At 37.7% G+C, this 18515-nt stretch overlaps 1 protein-coding gene across 4 annotated transcripts in view; it reads left to right on the forward strand.

The window, feature by feature from the left end:
- The window catches only part of FGF13 (fibroblast growth factor 13), a 542638-nt gene that overhangs the window by 410193 nt on the left and 113930 nt on the right, over nt 1-18515 (forward strand). The window contains exon 1 of one of the 4 annotated variants that reach the window (XM_012665260.1): nt 8304-8413. The exons of the other annotated variants lie outside the window; for them this stretch is intronic. Within the exon in view, the coding sequence (XP_012520714.1) occupies nt 8386-8413 (28 nt within the window). The 5' untranslated portion in view covers nt 8304-8385. Of the gene's footprint in view, nt 1-8303; nt 8414-18515 lie in introns of those variants that run through there. 4 annotated transcript variants of the gene reach the window in all.

The following is an 18515-nucleotide window of genomic DNA, read 5'->3' on the forward strand; positions in this document are numbered from 1 at the left end:
CCGGGTAAAGTACCCTAGGGAGATACTTGTATACTTGCCATCTTACAAAAGACTAATTTGCCTGGCCACCCCAGCCAAGGAGGAGGAAGATGAAAGAAACTAACCCTTATCAACAGCTTACTATGTGCCAGGCACTATGGTAAGTGCTTTACACCTAATTGAGTTCTTACAACCACCCAAGATAGAATTATTATATCCATTTTACAGAGGGGGAAACTGAGGCTCAAAATCAGGCCCAAGGAAGCACAGCTTAGCATGAGTAGTAGAGCCAGGATTCACATCTATGCCTGGTGTGGCTTTGGAACCTATGCTTTCCACTACTTTGCTCTGTTGCTTCCTATGAATCTATGGATGGGGCGGAGCCCATCTGCATTGTGTTGGCCAAATCAAAGAGTACCTTAGATAACTATTTTCAATAATCAGTACCTGCCCCCACCCCCACCCCAAGAGCCAATTGTTTTCAGGAAATTGTTTTGCAGTCTATAGAACTAGGTTCTTTTTTTTTTTTTTTTTTTTTTTTTTTTTTTTTGAGACAGAGTCTCACTCTGTTGCCTGGGCTAGAGTGAGTGCCGTGGCATCATCCCAGCTCACAGCAACCTCAAACTCCTGGGCTCAAGCAATCCTACTGCCTCAGCCTTCTGAGTAGCTGGGAATACAGGCATGTGCCACCATGCCCGGTTGATTGTTTCTATATATTTTTAAGTGTCCAATTAATTTCTTTCTATTTTTGGTAGAGACGGGGTCTCGCTCTTGCTCAGGCTGGTCTCAAACTCCTGAGCTCAAACGATCCACCTGCCTCGGCCTCCCAGAATGCTAGGATTACAGGCGTGAGCCACCGCGCCCGGCCTAGAACTAGGTTCTTTATAGACAGTGGTCCAGGCCATGGTAGGGTCTTCAGAAGGAACCTACAACTCCAGTCTCCACGCTCACAGTAAGGTACTAATTTAGATCCTCATCACTCTCACCTGTATGTCTTAACAGAGCTCCTTATCTCCTGTCTCACCCCCTCCCCCAGGTCACCTTTATGAAATCAGTTCGAATTCTTTCTGGTGTAAAACCCAATTGTCCAAACTCCTTAAACTGGCTTCCTAAATTATTCCCTGCCTACTTCTTCAGGATGCACCTCCCAAATCTTCTGTGTGCCCACTCTCACCCCTTAGCCTGTGGCCATACCAAACGACTGTCAATTTCAGGTGCATCCCATTTGGTTTCAGGTTGTTTCACACGTCTAAGTATTTGCTCCCTTTACTTTTTCTCCCTGGAATACCTCATTTCCCTCACCAACCCCATCTGCCTTGGAAACAGCTGTTCAACTTTCAATGCTCAGTTCAACTATCACCTGTTCTATGAAGCCCTTCTGGTTCCCTCTTACCTTCTCTGAGCCTTACTAGGCCTGGTCTGACCTCCGAGACTTGAATTTTTGGAGATGGCTCTCGTTGCCTTCTACATGAACCTCTAAGCTCTGAACAAGCTCCTCCTCAACAGGGACTTGTGCTTATTTGTTCCTATGTCCCAAGCACCCAGGACAGGCCTAGCACATAATGGGCATCCAGGAAATGTTTGCTGAATGAAGTTTCCTTAAAATAGGGCAAGTATTTGATGTTAATTTTGAAATTAGCCAAGAGAATCTTGAAAATAAATGAAATGAATAAGGAGGACTATAATTTGATTGTTTTGTCCCTAAGGTTATTAGATACAAATCTGGAAAAATATAAATATTTAATTTCTCCCTCCAGAAAACTCCTGAGAGGAAAATAAAATTTTGTTGAAAGTAGTTTGGTGCCTTGTTGTAGAGGGAGACAATTACCATGCAACTGAAATATGCTAACTTTCCACCAGGGGGTGCTATGAACACAAAAAGAAAACCTTATTTGTTCTTCAGACAGAGAGGAACTGCAGAAACCAAGTAACGTTTCTATTTTCCCTGCATTGCGTACAACTGTGCAAGAAATGAATAACTCTCTATCATGCTGGAAAATTATGTATGTCTGGAACAAGGCTTCCTGCTAATAAGATGCACGTACACATACACACACGCTTAGCACCTTTAAAAGATTCAAGCATCAAGTTTAAAGATGTATTATTTGTGGTATATCTGGAATTTGTTCATTGACAAATTTAGGTGTTACATACTATGATGTCAGAAACAGAATTGAGCAGAATAACAACATATGCTGTGTTGCTTTTCACCATGACATAGAATAAACTATTTTAGGAGACTCATCCAGGTATTAGAGATAAAACATCAGTCAGCTCTTGTCACTGATAGCAACTAGACACAGCAGTACCAGCTGTGTACACTAGTTCAGATTTATTTCTTGCAAGACCATAAGGGGAGTACAAAAAACATAGTCCATATCTAGGAAAGTTGTAGTTTGTGTAACCAGTGATTTAGGCAAATCAAATCTTGTCTCTAACATCTTGTTAATATTATCTCCAGTTTCTGCCTCCAGCATATTTCTGTGGCCTTGGATTCTGAGTGATATTTTTCAACTACATTCATGTCATTTTTCCCCGTTGGACTCGTCCCTTTGGCCCCTGTGTGTGTGTGTGTGTGTGTGTGTGTGTGTGTGTGTGTGTGTTTTCTAGATTTGTAACTCTTGCACACGGCAAAGGTCCTGGTACATTGTAAGAACGCAGTTAACGTTTGTGGATTGCTTGCTTATTGATCTGTTTTCACAAAAACGCTGCCAAAAATGTCAGGAAGGATAATGATGAGATTACAGGGGAGACAAGTGAATGGGCGAGAAGAGACCAAGGGTAAGAGAGGAGGACTAACTTTCATTGACTGCTCACAAGGTACCAGACACTGTGCTAAGGAATTTATATGAATATCTCATCTAATGCTTATCATAGCCCAATGAAGAAATGATTATCACCCCAATCCCACCACCTATCTTTTTTACATGATTGTGGCTGTTATATCAAAATATTCAAATAGATCGCATTCTTGGGTACATATAAATCTTCACCTGTGCCTTTCATACCTCAGGGCCTTAGTGATGCTGACCAGGATTTGAGCTGCAGGCAGAGTAGCCAGTGGGCTGTTATTGAAGCTGGCTCCTGTGTTCATGCAGAGGGGTAGGGATCTCCCTGGCTCCCTTCTCTGCCCCTGCTACCCTCGGAGAAAATGAGAGGCAGGTGCAGCTTGTAGAGGTTGCCAGCAATGAAGGGGTTCCAATCTTCTGACTGGGGAGGGGGAGCTTCCTGTGTGGCACTTCTTCCTCCAACCCCTGGAACTCTTCAATATTGTAGGAAATGAGTGACTTGGTCAGTGCTGATGGACTTTGAGCAATGGGATTCACTGGGAGTGTGCTATCGAAGAGAAGGAACACAAAATCTTGAAAATTCTGGGCGGGGAGAAACCATCAAAAGATATTTAGTTTAACCACCAAGCAAGCTTTTGAAACCTCTGAAAGAATTCTAGCAAATTTCCAGCTATGTGACCTTGGACAAGGAACTTTACCTCTCTTAGCCAGTTTTCTCATCTGCGAGAAAAAAAAAAAAAGCCTTACAGAGTTGTCATGAGGATTAAATGAGAAAACATGTACTCCTGGAATGTACTAGGTACCCAGTACATTTTTTGTTTTTTAAATAGATTTTATTTTTTAGAACAGTTTTGGGTTCACAGCAAAATTGAGTGTAAAGTACGAAGAGTTCTCATATACTGTGTCCTATGTCCCCACTCCACCTCCCCGCTAGAAACATCCCCCTACTAGAAACATCCCCCCACTACAGTGGTACACCTGTTACAAGCAATGAACCTACATTTGTCATGCTGTTATCACCCAAAGTCCATAGTTTACATTTGGGTTCACTCTTGTTGGACATTCTATGGGTTTGGACAAATGTGTAATGTATGTGTATCCACCATTAGAGTGTCACACAGCATAGTTTCACTGCCCTAAAAATCCTCTATGCTCCACCTATTCATCCCCCCTCCCCACTAACCCTTGGCACCCACTGGTCTTTTTACTGTCTCCATGGTTTTGCCTTTTCCAGATTGTCATACAGTTGGAATCACACAATATGTAGCCTTTTCAGATTGGCTTCTTTCACTTAGTAACATGCATTTAAGATTCCTCCCTGTTCTTTTCATGGCTTTATAGCTCATCTCTTTTTCACACTGAATAATCCATAGTCTGGATGTACCACAGGTTATTTATCTATTCACCTAGTGAAGGACATCTTGGTTGCTTCCAAGTTTTGGCAATTATGAATAAGACTGCTATAAACATCCATGTGCTGGTTTTCGTGTGGATATTAGATTTCAACTCACTGGTACCCAGTGATTTTTTTTTTTTTTTTTGAGAGAGGCTCACTGTGTTGCCTGGGCTAGAGTGCCGTGGCATCATCCTAGCTCACAGCAACCTCAAACTCCTGGGCTCAAGCAATCCTTCTGCCCAGCCTCCCGAGTAGCTGGGACTACAGGCATGCGCCACCATGCCCGGCTAATTTTTTCTATATATTTTTAGTTGTCCGATTAATTTCTTTCTATTTTTAGTAGAGACAGGGTCTCGCTCTTGCTCAGGCTGGTCTCGAACTCCTGAGCTCAAACAATCCGCCCGCCTCGGCCTCCCAAAGTGCTAGAATTACAGGCGTGAGCCACCGCGCCCGGCCGATACCCAGTGATTTTTAATGAAAAATGTATCTGTCCTTACTTCCATAAATTCTTTCCTTTTATAACTTCTTTCCAAGGTGAGGGATCAGTGTAGCCAAGATGCCCAATCTGCAGCAAAATGTTCTTCTTAATTAGCCAAGAGGCCGTTGTAGCACAGCAAGTAAACAATGTACTACAAATCTGTTTATATCGGCTTCTGCAGACATTTCAAAACAATTAAACTGTCAAGGGGACCTGGAGACAGAGCTTTGCATTTTAATGGGAAATGATTAAATCTCAGGCATTATTGTCTTTGATGTGTCTGGGCTCTAAGAAGAGGGCAGAGTATTGATTGAGGCCTCCAGGAAGGCAGGAAGCTTGCTGGGGCTGCTTGACCACAATGCAATGAAAGCTTGGAGATCTGTAACTTCTTGGGCTGGGATTAAAGGCCACTCACCAGAGAATTAACTAGATTTGTCAGCTTCTGTTTAGCTGGACTCTGCCTGTAGGGGCAGATGATGGATTATGACTTCAGAGGGATGCTATTGGTCGATTAGCTGAGGGAGAGAGTCCATTGCGGGTGGCATGTATTAGAAAAGGGTGAGTGACACAGCACTGAGTGCCGATCCCAGTATTGACTCTGGATTAAAATCATTGTAAAGCAAATGAAAGCCACCCATGCAGTCACTGCCTAAGTCAACAAATGCAAACTGCACTCTACAACTTGTGGATACGCATGTGCCACAGTTAGGGCAGTCACGCAGTCTCAGATGTCTAGTGTATTCAGCATTCTCTATTGATTTCATCTATTCACAGGTGCATTTGGTCCTTGCCCTCTAGCCACTCCCAGTCCAGTAAATGAGGGATCATGTAAACAATTGGATGCCATCAAGTTTAATAGTACAAGGATAGATGTTTGTGTTGGGTACAGTGAAGGGACCAAGAAGGCCACAATCAAATTAAGAGATGTGAAGAGGCTGGCAGGAAGTCTTCCTAGAGAAGGTCTTACTTAAAAGACTAGTACGAAGACAAGGGGAAAAGGGCAACCCAAGCTAAGGGAAGATCTTGAACAAAACTGTGGGGGTGCGAAAGAGCTTGATATGTCCAGAGAACTCAGTCTGGCACTATAGAACCTGGACCCTTTGCTACTTTTTATAGGATGGGGGGACCTTTTTTCTAAGGTTTAGAAACTGAAATCAATGAAAAATGATGAAATCATTGAACTATATCACCACATAAGGCTAAATAGCACAGGTGAACACTACCATCCCCTGTGCCTTTCTATTGCTTAAAATCCTTCCATTTGTCAAGCTCCCCAAGACCATGCCAATTGAAGAACAAAATGCTTCAGAAATGAAAATTGACAAATTTGTGTGAATTAGTTTAATCAGATTACTTTCCTTCGTAATACCTGACCAAGACAGTCACATTGAGGACTAGAAGAATTGGAAGATGTGGAAGGCAAGAGAAGGTAGGAGAAGGGGCTATTGGGGGAGCAGGGAGTTGCTCTTGCAGTGGACTTACAGGCAGCCGGAGAGTAGCACGAAGGCCCTGAGAGGCTGAGAATTAGTTTGGGGTAAAGAAAGAAAGGATAGCATAAATAAATTTCACCTGCCTTGCAATTTGGCTCTATGTCAGCCCTCATTTTGTTTATTTCTGTGCCGTCTAGACATCAATAGATTGAGTTGCTCCCATCCCAGGGGACCCCCTTCCCCACTGCACTGACCAGTGCAGCTCCTGTAAGGCCATTATAAGAAGCTAGGGTACAGCTGAAAGACTAAGTTTCTTGATTAGACCTGATAAGACCACTCATATTAAGATGACTTAATATCGTCCTTTGAGAAATGACTTTTTTTAAGAGCTCTTGCATTGGCCAAGAGAAACTGTCTCCATATTAAGGTTTTCTATTTTTGTTTGAAGGAAGTTGGCATCTCTCCTGTCTAAGGAGTTCACTGAAGCCTAAATTCTTCCATTAGCCATTTTGGTTTTCAAATAGGGATCTGAGCATATGCAACTGTGTGCCTGGTGGCCTGAGCACTAGCTTAGCTTCCTGCCCAAAGGGCAATGGGGAAGATCCCATGGCCACATTCTGAAACTGATCATCTGTCCTTCTAAGCATGATTGATAAGTTAACAAATGGTTTTCTAAAGGACAGCACTGGCTACATAATTTGCAGGGCCTAGTGAAAAACGAAAATGCAGGGACCCTTTTTCAAAAAGTGTTAATTTTAAAACATTAAAAACAATTTTAAAGCATTAAACCAAGTGCAAGGTCCTTCTCAGAGCAGGGCCCTGTGCAGGGAGATCACAGGTCCGGGAAGTAGCCCTGCCGAGGAACAGCTGTTCTGCCTTTTGGAGTTTTAAGGGCTCCTGCTGTTCAGGTCCCTGGGCTTTAGATGGCTATTGGGGGATAGGGGAGGGTGTTTGATTTCAGGGCAGAACAAATTTTCTCTATCCTCTGCTTACTGCTGAAATCTCATCCTTATAGCTGAACCAATTTCACTTGAGGCTGGATCCCTTTTGGAGGGGTTAATGTTTGCAGCTGTTGTCTGTTACACTCTTAGTGTTAGATGGAAAAGTGGAGGGGAGAGAGCACAAGGCAATTTTGATTATGCAGAGACGCTTAAGAAAAAAATATGTAAGTTCATGAAATGCTTTTGGATATACATAATCTTCCTTTCCATATAGCACTGAATATGGGTGATGGGGCTCAATAAATATAGCTCCCCGTGGGTGTCGGCAATTCTTCAATATTCATTGATAGTGACAATATTCAGAACTTGAGACAGATTTCCTTTCTCTCTGACTCAAGGAAGTTTTCCCAGAGCCACACAGAAGGAGAATCCAATCTGTTCGATAGGAAAGACTCATTTGCTCCCAGAATAACTTAAATTTTCATTTCCATTTGAATTTTTAACCAAAATAGTGAATCTTCCATAAAACAAAAATAAAAAAAAGTATGGCAATTTGGTTTGGGGTTTTGCTTTTCCTTAAAATTTTGATTCCTATATTAACACTATTGAGTGCTTCGGTAACAAGAATGGTGTAATTCTAAAATAGTCTGTTTCTTACTCTTTGTTATAATTAGCTAAAAGCCTTTTCATAGGCTGCTCATAGATTTTCCAAATTTTTAACAAAGGACTTTGATATGAAAATGTAATTTGGGGGGAAAGAACTGAAAGTTCAAGTAGAATTTCAATATTTTACAGGTAATCGTTACAGAGGATTGAGCAACCGTAATTCTTACAAATGTCTATTTTGCTTGTAGCATTTTTCTATTCATCAATAATTCAATTTCAAAATAAAAGACACATTTTGCATCCCAAAAGCTAGTGGGGAGCCTTTCAGACTACAAGATTTCTGACTGTGGGAGAAACGTCTACCAAATAAAGCAGCTAGCTCCGAAAGCTCCTCTGATTTCCTGAGGGATCCTGTTACAGACCATTTTTCGTAATTCTAGAAGGCAAAATAAAATTTTATGCTTGGAAATAATAAGTTTAAGCAAATAGTATGGGTGAAGCTTATATCTGAGTCCAAGCAATGGTCTGATTACTGCCAGAACAATACTGCTACATGATGAATCATTAATGATCTGTGAGAGTCATAATGGTCTGTCACTAATGCCCATTAATGATCTCTCTATACCGCGAGTATGGGCTTGATGTTTCTGGCCAGTACCTTGGAGAATACTTTAGATATGCCTTAAACTTTCTCTGAGCTCCTCTCTCTGTGTCTGCTCCAAATGCAGACAGCAATTGTCTGGGTAGGACCAGCTTATAAAGAAGCATGGCTTTGTTAAGGAAGTCGTATTCAGGTAAGATTTATTTATGCAATGTTTTTAAAGAACATAGATTTGAAAGCTTATCCTGGACATTAATTCCTTGTAGAAATTAACAAAATTATGCTGGGGATCTTTCTGTTGAGATCTTTTTATCTTTCTGGATGGGACAGGGGCTCTTGATTCCCTGTACTCCATGTTTGGCTGTTGAGCATATCCTCTTTGAAAAATGCACCCTTTGTTGTAGTTTTTTTTCTGAGGAGGAATTTAAGATATTAATTGTTATAGAAGAGTGAATGTGTATCAAAGACTATTTTAAACCCTATTTGCATTTAGAAAACATGGTAGTAAGTGATTCAAGAGAGATTTCCTACCTCTAGACTTGCATCTACTCTATGCATACAGCACAAAACATTAATTTTAATTTCTAAAGGAAGCAAAGAGAATAAGTAATTATAATTGGCTTTAAATGTATTTTTCTTTTAGCTTAGCGAAAGGAAAGAAAGAAAAGGTGACACCAAGCTAGGGAAAGATGGACACAATCGCACATTAATTCTGAGAATCTTATTAAGTGTATCTTCAGGGAAATCACAGAAGATAGGCACTCCGTAATGTCTAAGTGAAACTAGGTTGAGGATCTGTTCTTCTATGGCGGCAAGGAAGATGCCGCAGATAGCTGATGGAACCAACGCCCAAGAGCTTCCAGCTCGCGGAGAAAAACAAGCTGAGAGAAGGTTTCTGGTGTGGCCAATTTCAAGCCCCTTTGAAAAGAGGAGGACAGGGATTCTTTCAGAGGGTTGAAATCACTCCACTGGCTACTTTTTGATGGGAACTTTTAACACATAACTAATGAAAAATAGCATCATTTCTTGGAAAACTGTTTGCCAATCTTCATATTATCTGAATAAAATAACCTCATCAAGCAAATGATTTCATTGAAACCTTTTCCACTTTATCATTGAATCTGAAAGGATTCCAGAGAGCTAACCACTGTCAATGTTTTATTTTCTTAGAACATTTTGTCTAGATGCGTGATTATTCATCACGATTTTTTGTTTCCTCAAAATCCTTCCCCCATCCTGAAACTGCTGAGTAGCGTGTGTTTATTCACGTAATTAACTGGGATTAATAGGCTTTCCCTTCTGAGTATTTCACAGGATCTTCTGAGCTATTTGGAGTAGTCCTAGAGAATCCCCAAATGAAGGTTCAGATTGATCTGTCATGTTGCATGGATATTATTTATCTGGTTATTTTTAATTGATCTTTCCATGAAAAGGAGAAAAAGGCTCATTTTTCCTTTTTCCATGGAAAAAGGCTCATCTTTCCATGAAAAGGAGAATAAGTTTAGCGCATCAAGGCAGTATTAATGATGAAAATTGTTATAGAATTTGTGAGGTCGATTCAGCATTTAATTTTCTGATTATTCCCACAATTCATGCCTCTAATAAACCTACTAGAGTTTTCACCTGCTAGATGGGGGACAGCTTATAATTGTCCTTAAAGGAAGGAACTAGAAACTCTATGCTCGTTAACTCAGGATACGGTATATGTTACTGAAACATTTATGCTTATCACTGTACTTGTAAAGTATTTGAGGGAACACGTACGTTAATTCTTTGCTGAGTAAGTTCTTTGCTGAATAAGGACTATGACACAGGAAATTCTCACCAAACAATTATTATACTGACATGTCCATCTATTAATTGGAAATAGATTGCTATCTAAGGTGTATAGTTTAGATTCAAGCATAAACCAACTTTATGCTTACAAAAGACTTCTAGATTGATTGATGAAATTTTATAAATAGACATGTCCATTTTAATAGATGTATGTTCACAGGAAACTGAGCCCCTTCGCAGAAATGAGTGCAAACTATGGGACAGATTGGTAGTGACTGGAGATGCTGCAGTTGTTCCTCTTTGAAAGGAGTGTCGAAAGTACCTAATGAGATATAGGGTAAGCTCTGAGTTCATGGTAGCACAATGCAAATAAGAACTGGATTATGTAACCAAAGAACGGTGAGTCCTGAAAAAGGTCAGATAGTTTATCTGTTTGCCTTCAGACAGGAAAACACTTCAACCCTGTGTACAGATGAGACTGTCCCAGCTACCACATCCACAAGCTCTCTAAAGAACTCACTTCAACAGCTCTCTAGGCAAGGACATTCACCCTAAGTCCCCCATCGTCCAGTTAAGTCTGGTGCCTCTCATTTGATCCTCAGGGAAGCTAAAGAACAGACAGTAGCTGTGCTCTGTGTAACCCTTCACAGCCTGGAAGCCTTCATGATCATGCTTATTAAGTTAAGGAACCCCGGTTTCTTTAGTCTGCCCTTTTAGTCTTGCTTCCAACCTACTCTGTTTAAGCTCACCCACTTACTTCTCTAAGTGTTTTTGTCTTTGCCGTGTTACTTCTGCTTTTCTGCAACTACTTCCTCAGTTTTCAAGGTCCTTTCATGTTCTTTTCTGTTTCTGCCTGGTTATGGGCTTCCTAGTCAGTGGCCATGCCTACACCTTCCTAATAGTCTACATATCATATTGTCACAGAGCACATGAAGACAGATTTTCCTCTCCTAGCGGACTATAGGAAACAATATATTCGTTAATTGTTTTCTTGGCTATAGGCACTTAGGAAATGATATATTTATTAATTGTTTTTTTATCAATAAGCCCTTAGTCCATTTTTCAGCAGATGTAGATGTGTACTTCCAGCTGTTCTATAGATCACTCATTCTAAACACTGAGGCCATTATCACCTGGGCATGCCTCAGAGTGCTTTCTCATAATATGCTGTTCTGATTGCCTGGCCCTGGGCTTGTGCTCAGTAATTACTCAGTGTGTGTTGAGTGACAGATATATCCAAAATGGCTACATGGAACACTAAAAAATATTTCAGTATATTTTCTTTGGGCAAATGATTAAACAGTCTAAGCTGATCTTATAAAACAAAGCAAAAATGACTGTCTAATTTGTGTGTTTAGAACATATAGTAGAAGTCTGTATTTGCCTTTTGCCATTTGCTTTAAAAACTGGAGAATTTTTGGAGTTGAGAATATTGTTGGAAGTGAAGATGTCTTGGGTGGTAGGACAATTCATCCTAGCAGTTAAACTCTTGTGAAGGAAGAAGAGTAGTCACAGGAAGCAAATGCCTCCTATACAAAGCATTTTGTAAGTTCCCCTTAGGATACCAATCTCCTGGGAGGAAAATGAATATGCCATAACTTTTCTTGAATTTCAATGGTGCCACCAGGCATGGCCTAAAAGTGTAGACATATCTCAATTGCCAGTATTTGTGTGTATTGCTTTATGAAATAAAATTGTTTCAGAATATTATATGTAAGTTGAGTTCCATTTGAAATCTGTGTGGCATGTGCAATAAGGAAAGGAGCCTTCTTGTGAGTGTTTCTATAAAGTGAAGACTTTTGTATAATAGACATATTTAAAGGATTACTCTTTAATCTACCCATTTGAAAGTCTGGATTTTTTTATACCAGAAAAGAAGCAAGATATCTGCATTCTATTCAGTAGGAATTATTTGACCGGGGCTTGCTAAGCTTCTGTATATTTTAATGTAATAAAGCCTCATTTTCGAGAATGTTAAAAATGGTTACGTTTAAATATGCTTCCTTTGTTTTTCAAGTTTCTGAATAGCTTATTAGTGTGTCTTACTATTTAGCAGCTTTATCTTACATGATATGATACTATTGCCTTCTAAGGTAGAAATTTTAAAAACCCTACTCAGAGAGTAACAGGTATGGCCAGTTACATATTTAAATAGGGTATACACACATCTCTTGGACCCAAAACTTGCATCTGTTACCATGCCAATTCCCTATATCTAGTTCAACATATAGCTGCAATATCCAAATATTGGCTCTTTCCCAATATACTCTACCCTTTCCTCTGTTCTTATAGAACTAAGAATTATGATTCAGGAGCCTCTTTTTGCATGACAGAGTAGAGATTATATAGTCATAACCAGGGCTCCAGAAGAATCAGAGTTGGAGATGCTTATTAGGACTCTTTCTTTGTTTGGTTATGTGCATGCATCTCTCTGTAAATACCAAATATAACAGTATTCCTTGTAATATTCATTGTTTTCTTCAGGCTTAACTGCAAGGCTGAGTAGAGAAGATATTTTTACAGCTCTAATACTAGCTAATATAATGAAATCCAAATAAAGTCTCCAAATGCCACATTCATCATGTTCCTTTGTTGCATAAAAACCTTTACCGGCTTCACTTTGAATGCCAACCAGTTGGAGGCAGGAGGTGATTAACTTTATTCTGTTAGCAAAGCCCATGATAGTCTAGCTCAGCATACCTTTCTAGCCTTACCTTCTTCCTTTCCTATAAGAACCACTTTAGCCAATCTAATAGTCTCCCGTGGACCTAGAGGAATTTGTCCAATTCATTAATGTGTACTCTATGCAGTGCTCTCTCTGTGATGTGCTAGATGCTGAGGAAGGTGCCAAGATGAAAGAATCATAGATCCTCCCTTCCAGGAAGGCACAGTCTGGTTGTCCAGCTAGCTTATACCAGACACACTGTGATGAGTACAATGGAAATACACAAAAGCCACAGGGGGACAGACTAAGATAGATGCCTTCTGCTGGGTGGATTTTGGATGGCCACATTGAGGAGGTGTAATTTAGCCAGGAACTTAAATGTATATGAGACTTTGGTTCCTGTCCTCTGAGATGCCTTTCTTACCCTCCTCAACCAAATGGGATTTCTTCCCCCCAGAACTCTCATGATACTTACTGGCTATACCAATCACGTGACATTCACCCTAAACTCCCTATTATATTTGCCTTTGTGTTCATTTCCCCCATTGGATTATAAATTCCTATAAGAAAAGGCCCATATTCAACACCTTATTTCCCTAATCAACAATAACACAGGACTAATAACTATTAACACAAATGTCATTTATATGAAAAACCTCGATTGGGTCCTGAGAATTCCTTGACTTCTTAGTTAACCACTGCTACATAGTAGTATACCAGGACAGAGAAAAAAAAAACTAGTTAAGTTTACTATTACTAGCTGGGAGTTTCATCCAAAACCTTAATATAGTCTCCTGGCAAGCTAGACTGGACTGCACAAAAGCTACAAAGACTCGTTTTGTGCTCTTTCATTCACTCAACAAATATACACTGAGAACCTACTATATTCCAGGCACTGTGCTAGCTTCTAGGTGTATAGCACTGAATAAAACATGGGATATATAGTTTACAAGCAACTCAAGCAGACTTTTTGGTCCTTTTCTCTCAGGTTACATTATAACCCTGTCCTATATATCTTAGTACTCCAAAGACAAGGACAAGTGAATCTAAAGACAAGAAGTCAGGTTCTTATTTTTTTTTCTCTCCACAATATTTCATTCTCTAAGTAGATGATCCACTTGATCTTTGTTCTTAGTTAATAATATCTTTGCTCCTCTTCATTAAGAAATGGAGGCTTAAATCATCACCCTAATGGTTAGACTCTGTGACCAGGAAATAACTGTTACCGTTTGTTAAGTATCAACTATGGGCCAGTCCTAAACTTAAACACTGTGCAGGTATAACTCTAATTCTTACAACACTGCAAGGTAGGTTAATATTTTCCTCGTTTTAATACTGAAGGAACTGAAGCTCAGAGAAGTTAAATAACATGATCAAGATCCCCAGTTAATGAACACTGGAGCCAGTTTTTAAAACAGGTCCATATAATGCCATACTATCCCAGATATAGTAGATTTTCAGTGAGTATTGCTTTGTTGATTGGTTAATTGTTACCGTTCTGATTGAAAGATCTTCATGTATTTAAAATTACAGTGTAAGAGGTTGGTAGTCTTTGGTAGTCAATCCAGGGCAGGTGTTTTTACGTTCCTAATAGCAATTCTATGAAAGCTTTATGCTTAATAGAGGCAAAGCTATTATTTTGATGCTTAAACATTCCTTAAACATTTTCCATGAATACATATTGACAATTCATGTAAAGAAGACAGAAAGACTTAGAATCTCAGTTAAATTTATGGTTTCTGTCAAATTCTCAAAGTTTCAAAGATCCAACTAAAAATTAGTGTCAACTCATCTCAATGAAATAAGATAATCTGATTTTATAGACATGTGAAAGCTGACTCATAATATTCATAACTTGTGAAAATATCTAAAATCACATTTTGAGCATTAGCTTCAATGTTGTCTAACTACACTATTTCTATACAGTAAAATTCTGTATTCTGGGATGAAAATTCTGCAACCCAGCTGTTCCCAAACTTTAGTGTGTGCCATCAGTATCCTCTGTGAAACTGGTGAAAATTGGAGATTTCAAGCTGAGTTTGTTGGAACCCAAGAATCTACATTTTAATAAGAACTCCATGTGATTCTGATACAGGAAGACCATGTGTATCTCATTTAGAAAAATCCTCCTGTAAGTATTCTTCACTGATGACTCTCTAGTCTTCATTGTTGCCATTCCTTCACCAGCCTCACCTATCTACACATAAGAAACTGAATGTATATTATTTTTTAAGTTTGGGTGTTTTTTTTTTTTTGCTATTTAGGTATAATTTATGTAGTGTAAAGTACTCAGATGTTAAGTAGACAGTTTGATCAGTTTTGAAAAATACACACACTCATGTAATCTATTCCTCTATCAAGATCTAGAATATTTTCATCACTCCAAAAAGTTTTCTCATGCTCCTTCCTAGTCAACATTTCTCTGCCACCAGAAGCAACCACCAAACTTAACCATGGTTAACTATCCCTATTTTAGAACTTCACAGAAATGGAAACATTACACTATTTGTTTTTTTTTTTGTGAATCTGGCTTATTTCACCCAGAATAACGTTTTTGAAATTCACCAGTGTTTCTGTGTATATCAGTAAGTCACTGCATTTTATTGCTGAGTAGTATCCATTGTATGAATATACCAGTTTGTTTCTCTATTCTTACATTCAGGGACATCTGGATTGTTTCCAGCTCTTGGCCTTCATGAGTAAAACTACTACAAACATTTTTACAATTTTTTTTCTGGACAAATATTTTAATTTATTTTGGACAAACACCCAGCAGTGAAATTGTTGGGTAATAAGGTTGGTATAACTTTAACTTTTTAAGCTACTGCAAAACAATTTCCCCCAATGGCTGTACCATTTTATACTCCCACCAGTGACATGTGAGAGTTCTGATTCGCATAATCATCAACTTTCAGGGTTGTCAATTATTTTCATTCTCCCTATTCTTGTGTGCAGATAGTGACATTGCATTTTGGTTTTAATTTGTATCTGCCCAATGATTAATGATGTTGAGTACTTTTTTATGTGCTTAGTGGCCATTTGTATAAGTGAAATATTTGTTCAAGTCTTTTGCCTATATTTTTAATCTTATTGTTGAGTTGTTCACAATAGCTCCTCATTATCCTTTCAATGTCTGTAGCATCTCTAGTGATATCCCCACTTCTATTTATCATATTAATAGTTTGTATTTTTTCTCTCTGTCTTGATCTGTCTTGCTAGCAGTTTAAAATTTTATTAATCTTTCCAAAGAACCAACTTTTAGCTTTGGTGATTATCTCTGTTTTCTATATCATCGATTTTCTTTCTTATTTTTATTACTTCCTTCTATCTACTTATTCGGGGTTTAATTAGTTTTTATTTTTCTGATTTCTTAGGTGGAAACAAATAATTTCTTTTATAACTTTCTTCTTTTTGAGTAAAAGCATTTAAAGCTGCAAATTTTTCTATAAGGACTGCTTTAGATTAATTTCATGTTTTTGATACATTATACTTTATCATTTAATTCAAAGTATTTACTAATTTTTGGATTTTTCTTTTACTTATGACTTATTTAGATGTATGATGTTTTGACTTCCAATTTGGGGGGATGTTCTATTTACATTCTTGATATTGGTTTCAAACTTGATATTTTTGCAGTCAGATAACATATTTTGTTTGATTTTGATTTTTATAAATTTATTTGAGCTTGTGTTATAGCTCATCTTATGGTTTACATGGTAAATACTCCATGTGAACTTAGTAAGAATGTGTTTTCAACTGTTGATCGGTATACATTTATATGAGTTCAAATTTACTGATAGTGTGGCTCAATTCTTCTACATTCTAATTTTTTGTATACACATTCTTTCAGGTCCTCAAATATGAGTATTGAAACTTTTGAGCATGATTGTGGATTTATCTATGTTCCCTTTTAGTGTTATCAATTTTTGCTTCAAGTATGTATTAATAGCACCTTTGTTATAAGGTGCACACAATATAGGAATTTGTGTATTCTTGATAAATTGACCATTTTATAACTATGAAATTTCCCTTATTATCTCTGATAATATTCTTCACCCGGAAATCCCTCTTATCTGATATTTGTAGAGCTACACCATCTTTGTTAGGCTTAGTATTTGCATTGTGTATATTTTCCATCCTTTAACTTTCATCCATTTTGTGTCTTTCTGTTTAAAGTGTGTTTCTTGTAAACAATGTGTGATCGAGTCTCTCTTTTTCTCACAGTCCCCAAGTACTGTCTTTATTTAGGTCTTTTTAGTCCATTTTTATTTATTGTCATTATTGATATGTTTGGAAATAAATCTTCCCTTTTGGTATTTGTGTCCTATTTGTCCCATCTTCTCTGTGTCCCTCTGTTCCTTATTTTTAGCACTTTGGAGGTGAATTAAATAATTTATTTTATATTCTTTGTATTATTTTTAGCAGTTTCTCAAGATTATAATATGCATGTTTAACTTATCTCTGCCACTTTCAAAACATATTCTATTACTTAACAAATAAGGTAAGACATTTACAGTATTATTCTTCCAATTATCGCACTCACAACATTCATGATTGTTTTCTCATGTATTTTACTCTATATGTGCTACAAACACTCTTGTTACATTTTATTATTTTTATTATAACAGTTAATAGTCATTGAGGTGATTTCTACATAAGCCCACACATTACTTTTAAAATAAAGTTTCTTCATATTTAACAATTTGTTTACTCTTGGTGTTTTTTCTTTATATACATTTCTATGTGGTATAATTTTCCATCAGTATAAAGAGACTTTTTTTGTGCATTTCTTATAATGCATATCTGCAGGAAAAAAATTCTTTCACCTTCTTTTTTCCTGAAAATTTATTTATTTTACCTTTATCTCTGAAGAATAATTTTTGCTGGATATGTAATTCAGGTTCGATGGATTTTAGTTTTCTTTCAACACTTTAAAGATGAGATGTTCCATTGTCTTCTGCTCCTCATTGTTTCAATGAGAAATTATATATCCTTCTTGTTATTGTTCTACTGTATGTAATGTTTTTATTTTCTCTAGATCTTTTCAAGATTTTCTCATTATTTTTGGTTTTTCTCATTATCTTTGACTGTGATGTGCTGAGCTGTGTTTTATTTATTTATTAGTCCTGCTTGGTATTCTCTGGGATTCTTAGATGTATGAGATGTTGTCTTTCATAAATTTTGAAAAATTCTTGGCCATTATCCTCTCACATATTTCTTCTGCCTTATTCTCTCTTTCTTCTCCTTCTGAGACTTCAATTACTCATATGCCAGATGGTTTGCTATTGTTCTACAGATATCAGATCCTGTTCCAGTTTTGTTTTGTTTTGTTTTTACTGTTTTATCACTTTATGTTGTTTTTTGGATACTTTCTTTTCCTATGTATCAAAGTCTCAAATTAATTTCTCTGCTGTTTCCAGTCAACTGATTAGCCCTTAAAAAGAATTCATCATCTCTGATATTCTACATTTCATTTCTAGCTTTTCCATTTTTCTCTATTTATAGCTTCTATCTCAATGCTGAAATTATACATTTATTCATGCATGTTATCTACTTTTCTCACTAAATCTTTTAAAATATTTATCATAGTTATTTTAAAGTCCCTGTTTGATAATCTCTTCATCTGGGCCATCTCTGAGACTCCATCTATTGACTCTCTATCTCTTAAGAATGTTTCATATTTCCTTCCTTTTTTGTAAGTCTTTTCTTGTTATTGTTTATCTAATTTCTGTTTGAATACAAGTCACTATGTATAAAAGAACAGAGGTAAATTCTATCAATGTCCAAAAATAAGAATACCTTTTCTTCTATTAGGTCATTAGTATTGTGTTTCAGATCAGTCTACTTTTTTTTT

The sequence above is a fragment of the Propithecus coquereli genome, unplaced genomic scaffold, assembly GCF_000956105.1.
Source record: "Propithecus coquereli isolate 6110/MARCELLA unplaced genomic scaffold, Pcoq_1.0 Scaffold99, whole genome shotgun sequence".
NCBI classification, from domain to species: Eukaryota; Metazoa; Chordata; class Mammalia; order Primates; family Indriidae; genus Propithecus; species Propithecus coquereli.